Source organism: Vigna umbellata, chromosome 5 (genome assembly GCF_029865625.1).
Source record: "Vigna umbellata cultivar VRB3 chromosome 5, Vumbellata_1.0, whole genome shotgun sequence".
Lineage (NCBI taxonomy): Eukaryota > Viridiplantae > Streptophyta > Magnoliopsida > Fabales > Fabaceae > Vigna > Vigna umbellata.
Genome location: NC_142169.1, coordinates 63,056,630 through 63,073,956, shown reverse-complemented (window position 1 = coordinate 63,073,956; position 17,327 = coordinate 63,056,630). Strand labels below are relative to the sequence as shown.

General features: G+C 33.7%; 3 protein-coding genes across 3 annotated transcripts; 1 reads left to right on the top strand and 2 right to left on the bottom strand.

Moving 5' to 3' along the window:
- The first annotated feature begins 756 nt into the window (after positions 1-756).
- Positions 757-5,561, top strand: LOC124822432 (histidinol dehydrogenase, chloroplastic-like). The gene is made up of 13 exons (XM_047294432.2): positions 757-1,086; positions 1,167-1,219; positions 1,321-1,393; positions 1,871-1,972; positions 2,383-2,484; positions 2,601-2,672; positions 2,743-2,805; positions 2,950-2,991; positions 3,164-3,223; positions 3,334-3,444; positions 4,144-4,314; positions 4,824-4,914; positions 5,046-5,561. The coding sequence occupies exons 1-13, from the start codon at positions 889-891 to the stop codon at positions 5,321-5,323; spliced, it is 1,416 nt and encodes a 471-aa protein (XP_047150388.1). The 5' UTR covers positions 757-888; the 3' UTR covers positions 5,324-5,561.
- A 1,188-nt stretch (positions 5,562-6,749) lies between these two features.
- ABO5 (ABA Overly-Sensitive 5) lies at positions 6,750-10,448 on the bottom strand. The gene is made up of 2 exons (XM_047294431.2): positions 9,638-10,448; positions 6,750-8,567 (listed from the first exon to the last, which is right to left on the bottom strand). The coding sequence occupies exons 1-2, from the start codon at positions 10,370-10,372 to the stop codon at positions 7,362-7,364; spliced, it is 1,941 nt and encodes a 646-aa protein (XP_047150387.1). The 5' UTR covers positions 10,373-10,448; the 3' UTR covers positions 6,750-7,361.
- A 1,458-nt stretch (positions 10,449-11,906) lies between these two features.
- Positions 11,907-16,993, bottom strand: PMP (putative type 1 membrane protein). Its single transcript, XM_047294424.2, has 11 exons — positions 16,837-16,993; positions 16,645-16,722; positions 15,964-16,059; positions 15,786-15,861; positions 15,609-15,695; positions 15,418-15,491; positions 15,214-15,321; positions 14,989-15,126; positions 13,224-13,329; positions 12,797-13,002; positions 11,907-12,378 (listed from the first exon to the last, which is right to left on the bottom strand). The coding sequence occupies exons 1-11, from the start codon at positions 16,903-16,905 to the stop codon at positions 12,310-12,312; spliced, it is 1,107 nt and encodes a 368-aa protein (XP_047150380.2). The 5' UTR covers positions 16,906-16,993; the 3' UTR covers positions 11,907-12,309.
- Positions 16,994-17,327: the final 334 nt, after the last annotated feature.

Genomic DNA, 17,327 nt, shown 5'->3' with positions numbered 1-17,327 from the left:
AACTTGTTTACGCAAGTTTTATTCTCTGAACTTTGTTCATGTATTGATCAAAATCCTATTTATACCAATACAATAAAGATGTTCACCAATTTAAGAATTTAAGTGATTAGAAGGTGATAATATAAGATTAGTAAGTGAGTTAAATTAACACTGTCACTTAAAAGTCATGTCACTAAATTTTAAAAAAAAAAACTTAACGACAAATACTTAATTTAAAAATATAAATTTATTAAATACTTAATACATCACAAAATTTTATTTTCCAACTTTATGCCATAGTTAAAACATAATTATTGCAATCAATCAAAATATTTGTGTGGAGATCATGTCCAATTTTTACATTTGGGTAACAAATTAGAGTTCTTATTCTTTTAAGTGAGTTTAATTTTGATATGTTTTTTCCTGTAAAATACTTACGGTGTAAAAAACATTACAAATCATTCCACCATCATATTGAAAATTATATTTAAAGTGTTTTTTCATTAATTAATAGTATAATTTTTCACATTAGCAATATATTAAAATTAAACCCTTATTAGAATGGCTATTATAACATTAAATGTTTTGATTATACATCAATCTACAGGTGAATAACAGAATAACTGTTTATACTATCAGTATATTGTAATTAAATTAAAAAAACTTCAACACATTCTTTGACTCTCATATAAAATAAAATTAACACAATCTTTTTTTATTTTTCTAAACTTTCCAAGTGATGACAAATACTTAAGTTTCTGTAATCAATACTTGAAAAATCAACAAAAAACTCGTAGCCTTATATCGAAGCGAAGCGGCAAGCGAACTTAGCAGAGTGGTACTCTCACTCTCAGTCAGTCCAACTCCGACCGACCACAGAAGCATTTCAACAACGTTGTCTACACTACCATGGAATCTGCGCTTACAGCTTCTAACTGGAACCGCTCTTTGATTCGAATCCAAAACACTAGACAACGCTTCCGTGCCACGCGCCCCACTGTAATACGGTGTTCTATCAACTCGTATCGTTTGTCCAAACTCACTCCCTCCGAGCTTCAGAGCCTCAAGAGCCGACCCCGCATCGATTTCTCTTCAATTTTCAGTGTGGTGAGTAATGGGCTTTTCTCTTTCCCTTTCCTTTCAGATGGGTCACGCTCAAAATTTTTCCTTTTCTTGCCCCTTTTCAGGTTAACCCCATTGTCGATGACGTTCACAAAAGGGGGGACGTTGCAGTTAAAGAGTTCGACTCTTCTTCTTTGAATGCCATCTATGATCATGATATTCTTTGTGTGTAGTTTCTTACCTTCTTTGCTTATGTAACTTCACCTATGTGTTTTGTAGGTATACTTCAAAGTTTGACAAAGTTGAACTTGAAAAGATTGTTGAGATTGTCTCGGATCTCCCTGACCCCGTGGTATGTTTGTTTCAATATCCATACCTTGTCAAGGCATGTTTGAATTGAAAAAGAAGTTTTAGTTTTCATTATTTTGCTTTTCCTTTCAATTATAAAAATGTCGCCTTATTGTATTTCTTGTATTCAACTGTTTGTATATGAAATGGTGGAAACACTGTCAACCAATTAGAAATTCTCATGCATGATAAGTTTATTGCGTTTTTGTAAAAACAACTTTAGAACTCTACCTAGATTGGTTGACATTATAAAAATCTCTCTCTGCATAGAAATTGATCTTTAACTATTTTAAATACAAATTTTTGAAAAGAAATGAACTAAGTAAAAATAAAAACCCTCTAAATGCATATAAATTGGTCTTAACTATTTCTTAGTGTTTTGGTTGAAGATGTGCCTCTTATTACTATCCACTTTCTGTTTCGGTGATGTTGGTTTGGGTTCAACTATTATAATGGTTGTTTTGTGCCTTTTCTTTTTCAGCTCGATCCTCCTATTAAGGAAGCTTTTGACGTTGCCTACAACAATATTTATGCATTTCATTCTGCTCAGAAGTCACCTGAGAAAAGTGTTGAAAACATGAAAGTATGTCTATGCTCTTGCTTATAGGCTGGCTAGGTTGGGTGGACGACCAGGGGCTTAATGATTTAAGGCTGCATTGACACTTAGCATAATTAAACTTATTCTTGTGTGTTATTGAGTCAAAATAAGAAATATTTGGTGGTAGAATCTAGTTAATGTAGCTAAGTCTTGCAGCATTATCTAGGAATGGTTAAATAATACTAGTACTGGAAAGATAGAATGGATATAGGATATTTTTCAGTTGTGATTATGTACTTTTTCTGTCCTTTGTAAGTCTCTATCTTTTTATTTTTTTTTTAAATTGTTTTTATGTCACGTCATGTCATTTGATTATTATGCCTACATGTTTATTTGTTCTCGAGTTCTTCTTATTACCCAATTTATGTGAATCTTGAGTTTTCTGAAAATCCCAGGGGGTCCAATGCAAAAGAGTTGCAAGAAGTATTAACTCCGTGGGTCTTTATGTTCCAGGGGGAACTGCTGTATTACCTTCAACAGCTTTGATGCTTGCAGTTGTACGTTTAATAATATTTCAGTACCTCTTATGTCTTTCAATATTATATAATTTTTTTATTGTGTACTTGATTTATCTTGCCCGATTTAGCTGATGGTTAATTATTTTGTATACCAGCCTGCACAAATTGCAGGATGTAAAACTATTGTTCTTGCAAATCCTCCAACTCGGGATGGCACTACATGCAAGGTGTTTATCTATTTTGTATGGAAGTTGTAGTTATGATGTTCTTCTTGTTCTGACCAGTGTTTTTCTGCAGGAGGTATTGTATTGTGCAAAGAAGGCCGGGGTAACTCACATTCTCAAAGCTGGAGGAGCACAGGTTCGAAGCATGATAGTATATAAGATAGCATTTATCTGGTTTTGTAATCTGAATCTACTATCGTTATATTTATCTTTATTCTATATGTTTGTATCATTCTTCATAAATTAAACATGATTCATATGCCATTTCTCTTCATTGTAGGCCATATCTGCTATGGCTTGGGGAACAGAAACTTGTCCAAAGGTGGCTAGCCTCTCCTTTAACCAATCTTTGTCGTTTGCTTCTCCATGATAGTTAATGGATTCAACTTTATTTCCTACTATTTGTTTTCTCTGTAATATCAAACTTATCATATCACCCCTTCGTATTTGTTTGATAATTTTAATTTTAATTATGAATGTGGTGAAATTTGCAGGTTGAAAAGATTTTTGGCCCTGGAAACCAATATGTCACTGCTGCAAAAATGATACTTCAAGTAACCATAGTTTTATTATATTACAATATATGATCTATTTTCTCTATTAGATTTCGTTTGTTGAATCTTAAATCTTCTTCATCTCTTTACCTTTTGAAAGTCTTCTGCAGAACAGTGAAGCCATGATTTCCATTGACATGCCGGCTGGTCCATCTGAAGTTTTGGTCATTGCAGACGAGCATGCTGTTCCATCTCATGTAGCAGCTGATTTGCTTTCGCAGGTTCAATAAGTTTTAATAATACCTCCTATTTGTTTTACTTGCAAAACATTGTTCACCAATTCACATTCATTATGAAAATTTGTAATCTTTCTTTGTCATCAGCTTAGAAACAAAAGTCATGTTCTAAAGTAATTTTTACGTTATTCTAAAAGGTTTTATTTCTAGTTTCTACATAATGATAGTTTTCCAAAATTCAATATAGAGTGAATTCATAATACGTGTGACATAGGAAATAATAATTAATTGAAGATTAATCACCATATCTGGAAAACAACCAAATTTATAAACTATGGAGATGGGGTATAGAAGCATTTGTTTGTTTGTTTGTTAAAAATCTGATTATGATTTAGGGCAGTCTTAGTCGCCATTGAAGGTGCAATGAATACACCACACTGGAGTGAACATATTGAACACTTTTCTTCAGTTAAGGTTCATTCTGCAAAAACTTAAAATCGTACATAAACCTTAAACAAGACCCCAAACCTGCTAAAAATCCAGCTCTGATCATAAACAGTATATAAGAAATCAATACGATGTTCAAAGTCTCAAACATGCATGCTTCTCCATCATCCTGCCAAGATATGAGTTGAGGTTGATAAATCATCCCTTGTCGTCTGCATGCATTCTTTTTAGATGATTCGTAACATTTTAAGCTTCTTGTATACTGCCGATGTATATGGTTCTAATTAGAATTTTCAGGCTGAGCATGGTCCAGACAGTCAAGTGGTTCTTGTGATTACTGGAGATGGTGTGGATCTGAATGCAATACAGGAGGAACTCAGCAAGCAGTGCCAGAGTCTTCCTAGAGGCGAGTTTGCCTCTAAAGCTCTGAGCCACAGTTTTATTGTGCATGCACGTGATATGCTTGAGGTCAGTCCTGTTATCTTGTTTCTTTGTTGACCTATTAAAAGCAGAGTGACTTGATCAGGATTAGTAAGTATCAAGGTAGAGAGGGAGGAGAACAATTTCTTTTGAATAACTAGGCCAGGCTGTTAGGTTTATGTGCCTGTATTTACAAATTGCACAGCCAGTGCTATTATGCATAATATTGGTTATACTTTTGTCGAGGAGCAATATAAGCCAGTCAAATTATCTTATAAACCCTACAGTGGTTTCCAAACATTTTTAAGAGAAAATCAAAAAGAGAAGAACAAGTAAGATAGGTCCACCCTAAAAATACAAAATAGCTTATGATGCACCTCTTTAAATGTTACGACGATCTCTTGATAGGTCATAACTTTCTCTGAATATATCTTTATTTATTTTTCGATCAACTAATAATTTATATTTATGTTCCGAATCTCCTCTCGGGTTATGTCTCAATTCACCTAACATTATTGTTAAGTTCCAAAAGTAAAAGTTATTTTAGCATCTTTCAGGCTATCAATTTCTCAAACTTATATGCACCTGAGCATCTAATTATCAACGTGAAGGATGCAGAGAAGTGGGAGAGTTTTATTGAGAATGCAGGTACTGCTACCTTTTGTTGCTTCTTTTTTTTATTATTGAGGGATGATGAGCTTTTATTCCTTGTCAAAGATACTTGTGTCTGTAATCTCTTAGAGGATCAAATTCCTTTTTGTTTTTTGCCACCTCTGTAGGTTCTGTGTTTTTAGGGCCTTGGACTCCTGAGAGTGTTGGTGATTATGCAAGCGGCACAAACCATGTCCTTCCTACTTATGGGTATGCGAGGATGTATGGTGGTGTGTCATTGGACTCCTTCATGAAGTACATAACTGTGCAGTCTCTCACAGAGGAGGGTCTAAGAAATCTTGGGCCATATGTAGCTACCATGGCTGAAGTTGAAGGCCTTGAAGCCCACAAGCGAGCAGTTACCTTGAGACTTCAGGACATAGAAGCCAAGAAGGTTTCAAGATGAGATAATGCTTCAATCCATTGTTCTCTTTATCTCTTGTAAGCTACCAACTTAGTTTTTGCAAAGTCTAGGGCAATTTGCATGATGAGATTACCTAGATTTAGGTGGTATTAATAGCTAGAGGTTATCATTTCAAGTTTATGTAACTAATGTTGGATTTATATTACAAATACGACTGCCTAATTAGGTGATCTTAGCTTTTTATCAATCAATAAATGAATCCTATGCATTTGCTGGACCATTATTTTCCTTGATAAGCTTGCTCAACTGTAACTGTTCTCCATGGAGTCCATGGCCAATAAAGTATTAGTTTCATGACTAAAGGGGCTTGAGAAAACTTGTAGAGAGAGAAACCTCGATGTCAAGAGTGAAGTGAAATCTTGTAAGACTAAGGAAAATATTTTCTTAATGAGTGTCTTTAACACATGTTAAAACATCTGTTACCATTTATTAGATTTTTCTATTACATAGAACTTAAAATTTGTACGATTTTAATCTGACTAATCTAATTAGTGTGTTACTAATGATTAGCAGAATAGGAACTATAAATTATTTGTTAGAAACGAAATTATATTATATTAAGATAGAAGTGTAATTTTATATATGGTTTTTAAGCAATTAAAAACATTTAATATGGTGGATAAAAGGTTATTGGTACAATCATTGTTAATATCCTTTTAATTAAATCATTTTTTATTTTGACATCCTTCAAGTAACATGTTAAAATACTTGCTCGATAAGTATTTCTTTGTGAAAAAGGGGCTTTCTACTTATGAGAGTTCATTTTCAATTGTATGAATATTTTGTGGGACTTCAGTGATAGATTGTGTTCATTGGGCATGCAATCCTTATGCAGCAGATGTGAACCCTAAAAAGCAGCAAGTTCTTTGAGCAAATTTATGAATTTCTGTTTAAAAACATTTGTACAATGCAATCCTCTATTGATGGGTATTGGATGGGATGTTCCTAGTTGAGTTCGGCCGAAAATGGGTGTTTTAATTTCTTTTGAATGATTAGTGCGAGGGTCATTTCTTCTCATATCTTAAAAATTTAATCAGCGGTTGACTCTCATTCTCAAATGGATAATATTGAATGTAAATGATATTCCTTTTTTAAATGAAAAAAAGGTATTGGATGATTTCTTTTTAAATACAGGAAGGTTCAACTTCGTATGCGTTTATTTACACGGTGAAAATCGAAAATCGCCTTAAAAAATGCAATGCAGAGATATTTTACTTATAAAGGGAAGCATTAATTATTCTTTACTGATTACTTAACATACTCTCGTCCAAACAGGCTTTAGCATCCTTACTTGAATTGCCGTATGTTTAAAGGTTTGGGTAAGTTTTGACACATAATAATAAGCATAGAAGAAACGAACTTTTCATGTTTAAGAAAACATACTTTATAAAGGACTAGCAGAAAATAGTTAGAGAAGGTGTAAAATGGTAGAATATTTCATTTCAATTCCTGTAATTTACACTATACAATAACATCCTCACTCAAAAAAAAAAAAAAAAATAAGGTATGCTAGAAGAAAGCAAGTTATTGTCTTTTGATGTAAATAAATAATCGGTTAGTAAATGGCTAGAAGTACAAGAATCACCAATATAAAACCTAAGAAAAATAAGTGATGTTTCACCCATAAAGTTTTCTCTCACTATTTATGTATGAATGGATAAAACTATGTAAGTCTTTTCCCCCCCAATTTTTCCTGCCTAAGATGATGTCTCTGTTATTATATGAAGTTGAAACAGACCCTATGACAAAGAATGATACCCTTCTTCATTGAACACCCAAGGGCAAAGTCCAAAATCCCCAAGGAAGGAATGTTTTAGTGTGTTACCCAACAAACATCCTAGTCCACCGAATCTCGACCAAACTGCAATCACAGGTCTTCAAGCAGTGTCGACTGGTTGCAACCAAGTTCATCGATGGCCATAATCATAAAATGCTTGGAAATCACACCGCTATCGTAGATTAAATAGCATTAGAAGAAACCTGTGTAAGCACAATGAACAACAATTACTTTGTTCCTCTATCATCTTAAAGGGCTAACAACCCAGCCTGTAATAGGATTCTGTCGCCGAAATCTCAACTTCCCATGTCCACCACTTTGCAATCGCTCGAGCACTGTATACGTAATCGAATCTGGTGTCAACCCTTGCTGCTTAAGTTTTGAATAAAGGTCCACTGCCTCAGCAGTTCTTCCACACCTTTCAAGACAGTCAAGCAAAATATTATACGTGATCAAGTTAGGAGTGCATTCTTCAGCAAGCATTTCATCAAACAACCTACATGCCATCTCGACTTTATCCGTCTTGCCAAAGCACTCAATAAGTGTGCTATAGGTCACAACATCAGGATTTAATCCTTTCTCTTGCATCTCTTTAAATCTCATGTGAGCTTCATCAATATCCCCATTCTTTCCAAGGCAATTGATCAAAGAGTTATAGGAAATGACATCAGGCTTACAATCACTATTCTCTAGTTCTTCAAAAAATTTAACAGCAATGTCTACTCTTCCAGCCCTGCCAAAGCTGGAGATCAAAATATTGTATGTAAATATATCTGGTGGGGGACCATCCTGTTTCATCTTTTCATAAAGATCATGAATATGTGATATTTGTTTCAACCTGCCAAGAGCTGTGAATGCCGTATTATACATAATAGTATCAGTGGTTATACCCTTTTCATGAATTTTATTCAGAAGGTCTATGGCTTCTGTCATTTTGCCAGCACTGCATAAACTCTCCAACATGGACATACAAGCATCTTTGTCACCCTTGTCATGAAAGTTCCACATGTTACAAAATAACCTATGTGCTTCCGAAGCATGACCCAATTTGCTTAAAGTCCTAACAAAGTATGAATATATCTGCTTGTTAATATATTTCTTTGATATATCAACAATATTGTCTAGCTCATTAAGCTTCCCCTCAGCAACCAGAAGATTCAAAATCACACTGTACGTGAACTCATTAGGCTGACAATCGTTCTCCACCATCTTAGAGAAAAGCAGAATGGCCTTGTCAACCATTCGCCCTTTGGCAAGCGCCTCAATCATAGTATTATAACCAATCAAATTAGGAGTACAGCCTTTTGCTAGCATTGCTTGGAAAAACGCCAGTGACTCCTCAGTTTTGCATGCTTTCCCAGTCATTCTGATCATAATAGTATAAGTGAACACATCTGGCTCACAATATCTCCGCTTCATATCCTCGAAAACTTTATATGCTTTATCCACCTGCCAAAACAATGCATACACATGATAACTGACGAACAGGAGCAACAGATGTAAATGTACTTCCAAAAACAGTTTACAAAACTTGTGGCAGTCAATTAGATGTTCATCATCTATTATACAAACTTATCTTAGAGCCTGCTGAACAACATACCAATGCAAACTTCTGAAGTGTACTTCTAAAAACAGTACAACACTAGTGGAACTCTATTAGATGTTCATCAATCTATTTATACAAACCTAACTTAGAGCCGCAGAGCAACATACCAATGCAAACTTCAGACAGAAAAGAGCACAAATGGCAAGTTCAGAAGCAATTATTAACAACTTATTTGAGTTAGTATTATGATATAAACAGTTGAGTAACACTCAATTTGAATAAAGTTTACATAACATAAGCACTTGTAGAAGAACAAAATAAGGTAGAATGAATTGAGTTTATCCCTAAGCTAACATTCATCTGTACACTTAACTTTTTATAAAAAGCCTCTCATTTAACTTCTCCAAAAGCTGAGTAAGTTAATTTTAGCATATAAGAAAAGATCAATTCATTTACCTTCTTATTTTTCTTGTCCTAAGTATTTACAAAGATGTATCCAAACAGAATCCAATTGTTAGAGAGAGCTTATGACATTTTATTAGTTATTTTCAACTTATTTCCACGAACTTCTTGCTAAAGCAACTTACAACTAATATGAAAACAATTCAATCATATCTTTCCTTTGATTTCAGAACAATTTATACAAAGTGGTAACATGATGAATACGTTTGCTAAGATGTCTGAAATCCTGAGCAATAATCTAGAGTGCTAACCTATAATAAAAACGTCAGAAATAAAAAAGATAAGTTTCTCCAAAAGTTAAAAGTAGTCTATCTAGAAATTAAAAATGAAAATTTAGAAAAGACAACTTCTAAATATTCTACAGATTAACTTATATATAAACTAATTTTATATTATGGAAAAGACTAATTTATCTTTTTTAGAAGTTTTTACGGTGTCTTGGGGAGTGTTAGTGTAGTTAATCCAATCAACAAGAAAAACCAGAAAGGGAGAACAGAAAGCAACTGCAAACCTTCTCATCCTTGGCCAAAGCATCCAAAAGCATGTTGTAGCCAAAAATGTCCAACTTATACCCACGCCTAATCATATCCCGATAAACCTGAAAAGCAGTAGAAGAATCCCGGGACCTCAAGTAGGCTTGGAGCAAGCACTTGTAGGTGTAAGCGTTGAGTCTGAGGTCCCACTTCTTGACGAGTGCAACGCAGCGTTCCAAGTCCTCGCCAGAGCCGAAGAAGCCGACGAGGATGTTGACAGTGGAAATGGAGCCGCGGACGGCATGGCGGTGCATGTGGCTGAGGAGGTCGCGGGCCTGGTCGAAGCGAGCTGGGTTGGTGGACTTGGAGAGAATGAGGAAGAGGCGGTTGTAGGTGAAGGACTCATGACGGAAATCGGGGGAGAGGGAGGGGCAGAAGTGGAAGAATTTGAGGGCGAGCGAAGGGCTCTTCAGGTTTTTCAGTATTTCGGAGGCTTCGAGGGGGGAGAGAGAGAGGGAGAGAGACTGGAGGTAATCGGAGAGGTCGGAGAAGGGGTCGGAGAAGGAGGACGGCGGAGGGGAGAGGAGGATTTGGGTGGCTTTGCAGATGAGGTCACGGCGGGGGAGGAGGTAGCCTCGCGGGTCGGAGGGGAGGGGCGGTGGCGGAGTCACCTCCGCCGCGAGGGAGCGGCCAGTGGGGGCGGTGGAAGTGATCCTGGCGGTGTACTTTGTGGCGAAGCAGCGGCGGAGATGGAAGATGTGTGGGGTTTTCATTTGCGGTTGGGTTTGGTGGGGTTATTGGGACAGTGTTGGGTTCTACTTCCTCACCATGCTTGCTTGCTTCCTCTTCCAAAATGCAAGCTTTTGTAATTTGCATAAGAGGAATATTTTAATATTAAGGAAAACAAGAAAAATCAGATAAAATTATAATTATTAATGTTATTATAGTATTTTATTTTAAAAGTTTGAAAATATTTTAATTGTGAAATAAATCATATTATAATAAATAATTTAAATATTGACATCCATACAGAAAAGTTACATGTTATTTTTGAAATACAGTGAGATGACTTTGATGTGGAAAGTATTCGGCATGTTATAAAAAAATTTGGAAAATAAAAGAAGATATTAAATATATAAAATATATTAAAATGAGAAAATCTTTTTATTTATATATTAGTTTATATAGAAAGAGAACTAAAACCACATTAGGAGAAGGTAAAGCTCGTCACTGGCCATAGTATACTTTTAAATGACTGATATAAGAAAAGGCAATATATGAAGAATTTATTTAAAAGCCTATTTTTTTTCTTTGAAGTTCAACTGTATTTGTTACTGATGAAAACTAATGTAGATCACAATGGGGAACATTCAAATGGCTGACTTACACCATATTAAACGAAAAATGTTAAAACAATCCATTTCTTTATTATAATTCATTCCATTCAATTTATTAATTACAACAAAAAAAATTATTTCATTTATTGGAGATTATTTCATTTATTGGATATTATTTATCACTTACTACTTTTTAAAATCTTCTCATTAATAAACAAAAATTAATCTAACTATTATTTTATTTATATTTTTTAAATTTCTAAAATGTATTTTTAGAATTCTCTCTACAAAATATAAATTCAAACATTGCTTTAAAATATTTTAAAAAAATTCTTTTGGAAATAAAAGTAATTCATTTTAAACCATACTATATAATAAGAGAAAAAAATTAATATGAGAAACATGTAATAATTTCAAATGCAATCATTTTTTAATTTCTTTTTGCACCATTGTTATAAGTAGTTAACAATATAAGTTATCCTTACAAATTAAAAAAAAAAGAATTTGTTTTCTACATGAGCAGTATCACTCAAACATAAACACGGTTTAAATTATTTCATTTACGAATATTTTCAAAATAAATTTTAAATGTATAACATTACAAATCCAAACTAAGTTAATTAATTTTATCAGACATTAGTAAATGTTTGTTTCTTATATATAAAACGTGTGGAAGTATAGTTTTTTAGATAAATTGGATATCCATCCATAAAATATTTATTGGCTCAATGAATTCTTATAATAATGAAATAGATAATTTTAAATAATTTTTACTAGATAATAGTGAATTAATGCGTTACTTCTATGAATCTATTATAGTCGAAATTAAAAGTTATCAGATCAGTTTTATCTATCCATAAAATCAATTGGCAACCGTATAGTGGAACATAATGCCAGTACATGGTGGGCTCGTGTTATATGAAAATAATGATGTGCTTGTTATTTAGAAACTAGAAGATAAACAAGTCTCTATGAAAATTCATTATTTTACAATAAAATTGAAATTATTTGGACCAAAATGTCAATCACAGGTTACACCCATTATTGTAATGGTTGGAATAATCGCACATCTATGACTATCTACGCCCTGACTAAACACGGGGTACAGTGCTTCACATTCAAACAATAATACAATAATCCCCTATTCTCTAAGACCCAAATCCTGACTGATTGGACGAGTTTCCAATGATTCATGAATATAATTTGCTACACCGGTGGTCCATTAAACACAAGTAACTAATGGTTTAACATTAATATAATCTCGCACACAGATTAGAGGCATCAAGAAAAAGACCCCCAATTACAAGGTTCAACGGCAGCCGGGTTCTCCTTTCGTTGGTTGAAAAGATTGATCTTGGTTCGCGCACCCATGCCTAATCAAGCTTGACATTAGAATATAGAAGCGTGTCCCTTGTGAGCGGCATATTCAAGAGGTAGCATATCTGCCAGCAAACAAATAAATTAGTAAAATATTATACACCAATTTTAACATTACTTATCCACCATTGTATCGTTTGACAGATTCCTCTATGCATCAATCTCAAATCCACCATTGTATCTTAAATGACGGATCCTAAAGGACCTATTTGCGTAATTTATTATCCCACTCATGAGTCATACTTTCCAAAGAGAGACCCATGGTTAATTGAAAGAAACTGACACTTCTGATAACAGTGTCCACTGAATTTCCCTGAACAATTTACCCTGCCCCAGCTGAAATCAAAATAAAAAATCTTCCAATATTCAGCTAGACTGTAATGACATTTTAAACCAAACACAAAAGATGTTTCTTTCACTTTTTCATGTTTTTATCTAATAATATGATTATGGTATTACTATTTATTTTTATCTAATACTTACCCCCATAAGGGTTGAAACGAGCAATAGAATTCCTGTTACCCAAGCAAGGGTTCTCCTAACCAACACCACTTCTGGCAATGTTGCATTGAGTGCACTTGTTTCGGCCAACCATCGAGCAGTGTGGTGAGGAGTAAAGATTACATCAAACTTCTTTTCCAACTCCTCTGTAGTAGCCACATGACAGTAGATTATTCCAACAATTTGACCTGCTCAGTAATTGATCATTAAGAGGTTAAAATAAAGCAAATAAACTTTTTAAATCAATATTGCTCACATCTGATGATCAGAAGAATATGAATTATTAGCTAAGAGGCTGCTAGTTATTTGACTAGGTTTTCTACATTAAAGCAAATCATTGCCAATATTGCAAGGCTTTAATGTAAAATAAAAAATCATACAACAATTATTTAAGCCTGGCAAAATTCACCTTTATATGCTTCCTGCAATGAACTAACTATCTTTGACAAAGTTGCATATAGCACTTCAATTCCATGCTCAGCAATACTTTCAGTCTCATATTGCTCTTGCAAAACCTGGCCCATGTTAGTCAACAAAAAAAAATATCTCAATAACAATAACAGTCAACACATCGCAGATACATATGAACAAAGCATTATGCCATAGACTGAAGAATAAAGTGGAAAAGTAAGTGTATATTTTATTGATTATCAGTTATGTTCACAAACTTAATAGCAAAAAAAGGAATGCTCACTGTCTCAAGTATGCAATATTACTTTTGTTTTATTTTTACATATAGAGATAGATAAAGAAATAAAAGTAATAATGTAATCAAGGCTCCTTTTGTCATGGTAATGAAATTAGGAATTAAAAATTTACTATGCGGGGAGACCCTAAGCATTGGAGAAATATGTCTCGAAGACATGTGATACATGTAAATTGAGAAAAAGTACTAGGAAGAAAATTGACTCTAATACTGTGTATTGAAAGAACTGTCACTCTTTCAGAGTTGCATTCAACTGCTACTACTGAGTTTAATGAGATTAGCTACACATTTTTCCCAATACTTAATTAAATACTAAAATAGCAGTTAAATGAGTTTAATGCACTGCTGAACCGAAACAAACAAACATAAAAGTGTTATTGTGTTGTTGTACATTATCAAATAACAAAACAAGATAAACAAATTCTTTTAATTTGGAAAAGTTCAAGTCATTGACTGTGTGTAGAAATGCAATCCAACTTCAAGATGAATTATATTAGCTATTTCTTCTTTTTAAAACCTGTTGCTATATACAGAAGTGCAGTGACCGCATGAAGAGTTTTTGAGAAAAAATGCCAGATCTGGAAATCTTAAAAGCCTGCAGTCTTTAGATTTAGAAGTAACAAACTAGTAGCTTTGCAATATCTTTTTATTTTTTATCTAAATCATAGTGTAATGAACTGGTTTGGGCATAGTTCAATTCAATTCAATTAGTATGAAGTTTAAGAATAAGAAAAGTGTTGATTTGAATCTGAAAAATAGTATTTTAGAATGCACTTCAATTAGAGCAAAAGAACAAGTTCAGTTGGGTTAAAGAAAGTCCAGTTTAAATATTTCAAATAAAGTTCACAGTTTAGAAACAGTACAGATCAAATTTACTCACTTTGTTTTTCAATTCAGTCGATTCCTGAAAACTATATTTCAGTTTAATTCCACTATCACACAATTCAATGCAGTTTAACCTTTTTGAACACCCCCTCTAGCCAAGAATGCAGCCATGTCTCTTGCTGAGTGTTCCATTTCATTGCTATTGTGCATATTGTGGAAAATGATGGAAAGCCAATAAACCACTATATATATATATATATATATATATATATATATATATATATATATATATATATATATATATATTAGATAATGCTGCACATAAATATGATGGAAACTATAAAATTATGACAGTATTGTAACTTTACTCCTAATACATAATTGCCAGCATTTGATGGTTACACATAACTGCCATCCTACAGTTATACAGAACTAATTACTACCAGTTATTTTTTTCTACACATAATTCTAGAGTTTCTAATACAGATCTGTTTTCTGTTGCGGTTAATTTCTACACAACTGTCTTAAGTGGCCCTAACTCAGTTTCTGGGAAAATAGTGCAAGTTACATGTCAGTTATTCCAGAAATTCAAAGGAAAAAATGGTTAAAAACAAGAAAGTGAGTGAAGAAGAACATGGCATACCTTAATGCCATTGAAGCATCCCATTAACAGCTCGGCTGGACTCTTTGTAGTCTGTGATAAATCATCATGCAGTTGAATTGCTCTTTTTACGTCATGCATAAGAGACATAAGACCAAAAACAAACATCCTTTCAGCTTTCTGCAAACGCACATGTGGAAACCCCTCAGTCAGTCTTAACAACTTCACATTTAAGCAGAAAAATATACCTTAAAATCTTCATCATACCTCTGACATACGGAAATTCACTGAGGCACCATTTGCCAATGGAATGGAAAGCACTCCATTTAATGGCACAAAGGCATCGGGAACATATGATCCATCTATCAAAGATGACTAAGAAAACAAGACAAAGTCATTTTCACGTATAATGTGATAATCAAATAATATGGAAATAGCTCATAGACATGGATAATATAAATCAAAACTAACAAAATCTCTGATTTCTTTGTCAGTCCAGAATTCCAGTTGATCATCCAAAGAAACAACAGAAACATCGCTTTCATCTGCATAAATTTAAACAAAATGAAAATGAAATGCTTCTTACAAAAAATTAGTAAATGCCTACCACCATTTTCATCATATTCTATTTCTCTTCAAAAATGTACTTTTTAAAGCCTCACCTGGGAGTTCAATGTCAACTTTATCTGAATTTATACTCCAAAATGAATTGCTGAACATTGGACTATCCTGAGCAATTTTCCCAAGACCTGCATGCATAATTCACTACAATTATATTTTTATGAAATAGAGGACATAATATAGAAATTGATTATTATAGTTAATCGATGGCCAGAGACCATTGATTCCATTCACTTCCAGCAAAAATACAGCACGAGGCCTCTTGAATGGGTTAGGACTCAGAACCTTGTTCAACTGCAGAAAGAAATAATATTATCATCAATCAAACCTAATATAAGTACGATGTAACATGACTAATGTGGTGAAAACAGAACACCACTAATGATTTCAAATGACCTTGGATGAGCTGGCAGCTGAAAGGGTGGAAGGAGGAGCAAAACCAAGCAAAACTGACACAACAGCGCTAACATCCTGAAGCAAGAATGAAGGTTGCTGCAAAGTGGAATTGCACCACTCAGTGAGATCATCATTATTGATTTAAGCGTTGAACAGAATGCAGTAATATCAATCGTGAAACTAAGGGGAACATGGAAAAGATGAAAATGAAGAGAATATTCACCTTTAAATTCAACAGAAATCAATGTCCCCAAAATGAACAAATGTGTAGGTAAAATTATAATATAAGTTGCAGTAATATAGTTAAAACCGTGTCTATAAATATCATTTGGAAAAATTTAGATAGGACTCCAACTCATACAATATAAACAAGAGAAGATGTTGCAATTCAGTTCTCACATCTAACGAGAGTTCGTATTCATTTGTCAAGTGTCACTTCCCCCCACGTTTCCAACAGTAACAACTAGGCCGAAGGCTCATATTGCATGATTTATTCATAAGACTCCAAAATGGATTTTAATTTATTTATTTTTAAATTTGTACGCACCTGATTTTCAAAATCAACTCAAATCGAAGTTCGGTAGAACCGTATTCAATTAAACAACTGATGTTCGCATCGGTCAGCGAGATGAATTGGAATGTAACATAAAATGCAGAAACGAGAAAAAGAAGAATCGGAACCTCATCATTTGATGATCTGGCGCGAAGGAATTGATGACTGGAACTATCAACGAAGGTGAGTGAACCAGAAGCCTCACCCTGCGATAACACAAACAACCGAATAAAAGAAAGAGGAAATCGTTAGATCGAAACCGCCATCGAGTGCGTACGGGCTTGCCAGATTAAAGAGATTACAGAGAAAGAGAAACTAACCCTGATTTGAGGACAGAATAAGGAGACAACGAGGACGACGCTCCAAATAACGGAAACGCGAAACTCCATCGCAGAGAGAAAGATAGAGAGATCCAGAGGTTCTACTTCAGCAACGTGCTTGTTGTTTCTTGCAATAATGAAACAGCCAATAGCACAGGCTCGTTTGGGCTTTCTTACATTGGGTTGGAGTTTCTTTTAGCACCCATCTTTTCTTTTCTAATCTCCACATCACAAAACTTCCAATATTTTCTTGGGTCAAAATGATTTAAAATTCATAACTTGAAAAAATATTATGAAAGGTGTAATTTGAAATTTATAAAATTTTAATTTTTTTTTATAAATTTGGGAATTTTAATTGATTTTATTTTACTGTTTTAGTCTATTGAATATTTAAATTTTTTTATTTAAGTGACATTTACTTGTCTTTCCCTCTTGATATATGTAAAATTTTGAAATCAATATAAAATGATATTATTTTAATACAAAACGAC

Coding starts and splice junctions, on each gene's coding strand:
- ABO5 (XM_047294431.2), bottom strand. CDS start 10,372: ATGAAAACCCCACACATCTTCCATCTCCGCCGCTGCTTCGCCACAAAG. Junction 8,568..9,637: donor CTTTGGCCAAGGATGAGAAG/GTTTGCAGTTGC, acceptor TTGTTTTGGCAG/GTGGATAAAGCATATAAAGT.
- PMP (XM_047294424.2), bottom strand. CDS start 16,905: ATGGAGTTTCGCGTTTCCGTTATTTGGAGCGTCGTCCTCGTTGTCTCC. Junction 16,060..16,644: donor CCAGATCATCAAATGATGAG/GTTCCGATTCTT, acceptor TCCACTTTGCAG/CAACCTTCATTCTTGCTTCA. Junction 15,127..15,213: donor TGAATTTCCGTATGTCAGAG/GTATGATGAAGA, acceptor GTGCGTTTGCAG/AAAGCTGAAAGGATGTTTGT.
- LOC124822432 (XM_047294432.2), top strand. CDS start 889: ATGGAATCTGCGCTTACAGCTTCTAACTGGAACCGCTCTTTGATTCGA. Junction 1,220..1,320: donor GGGGACGTTGCAGTTAAAGA/GTTCGACTCTTC, acceptor TGTGTTTTGTAG/GTATACTTCAAAGTTTGACA. Junction 3,445..4,143: donor CAGCTGATTTGCTTTCGCAG/GTTCAATAAGTT, acceptor TAGAATTTTCAG/GCTGAGCATGGTCCAGACAG.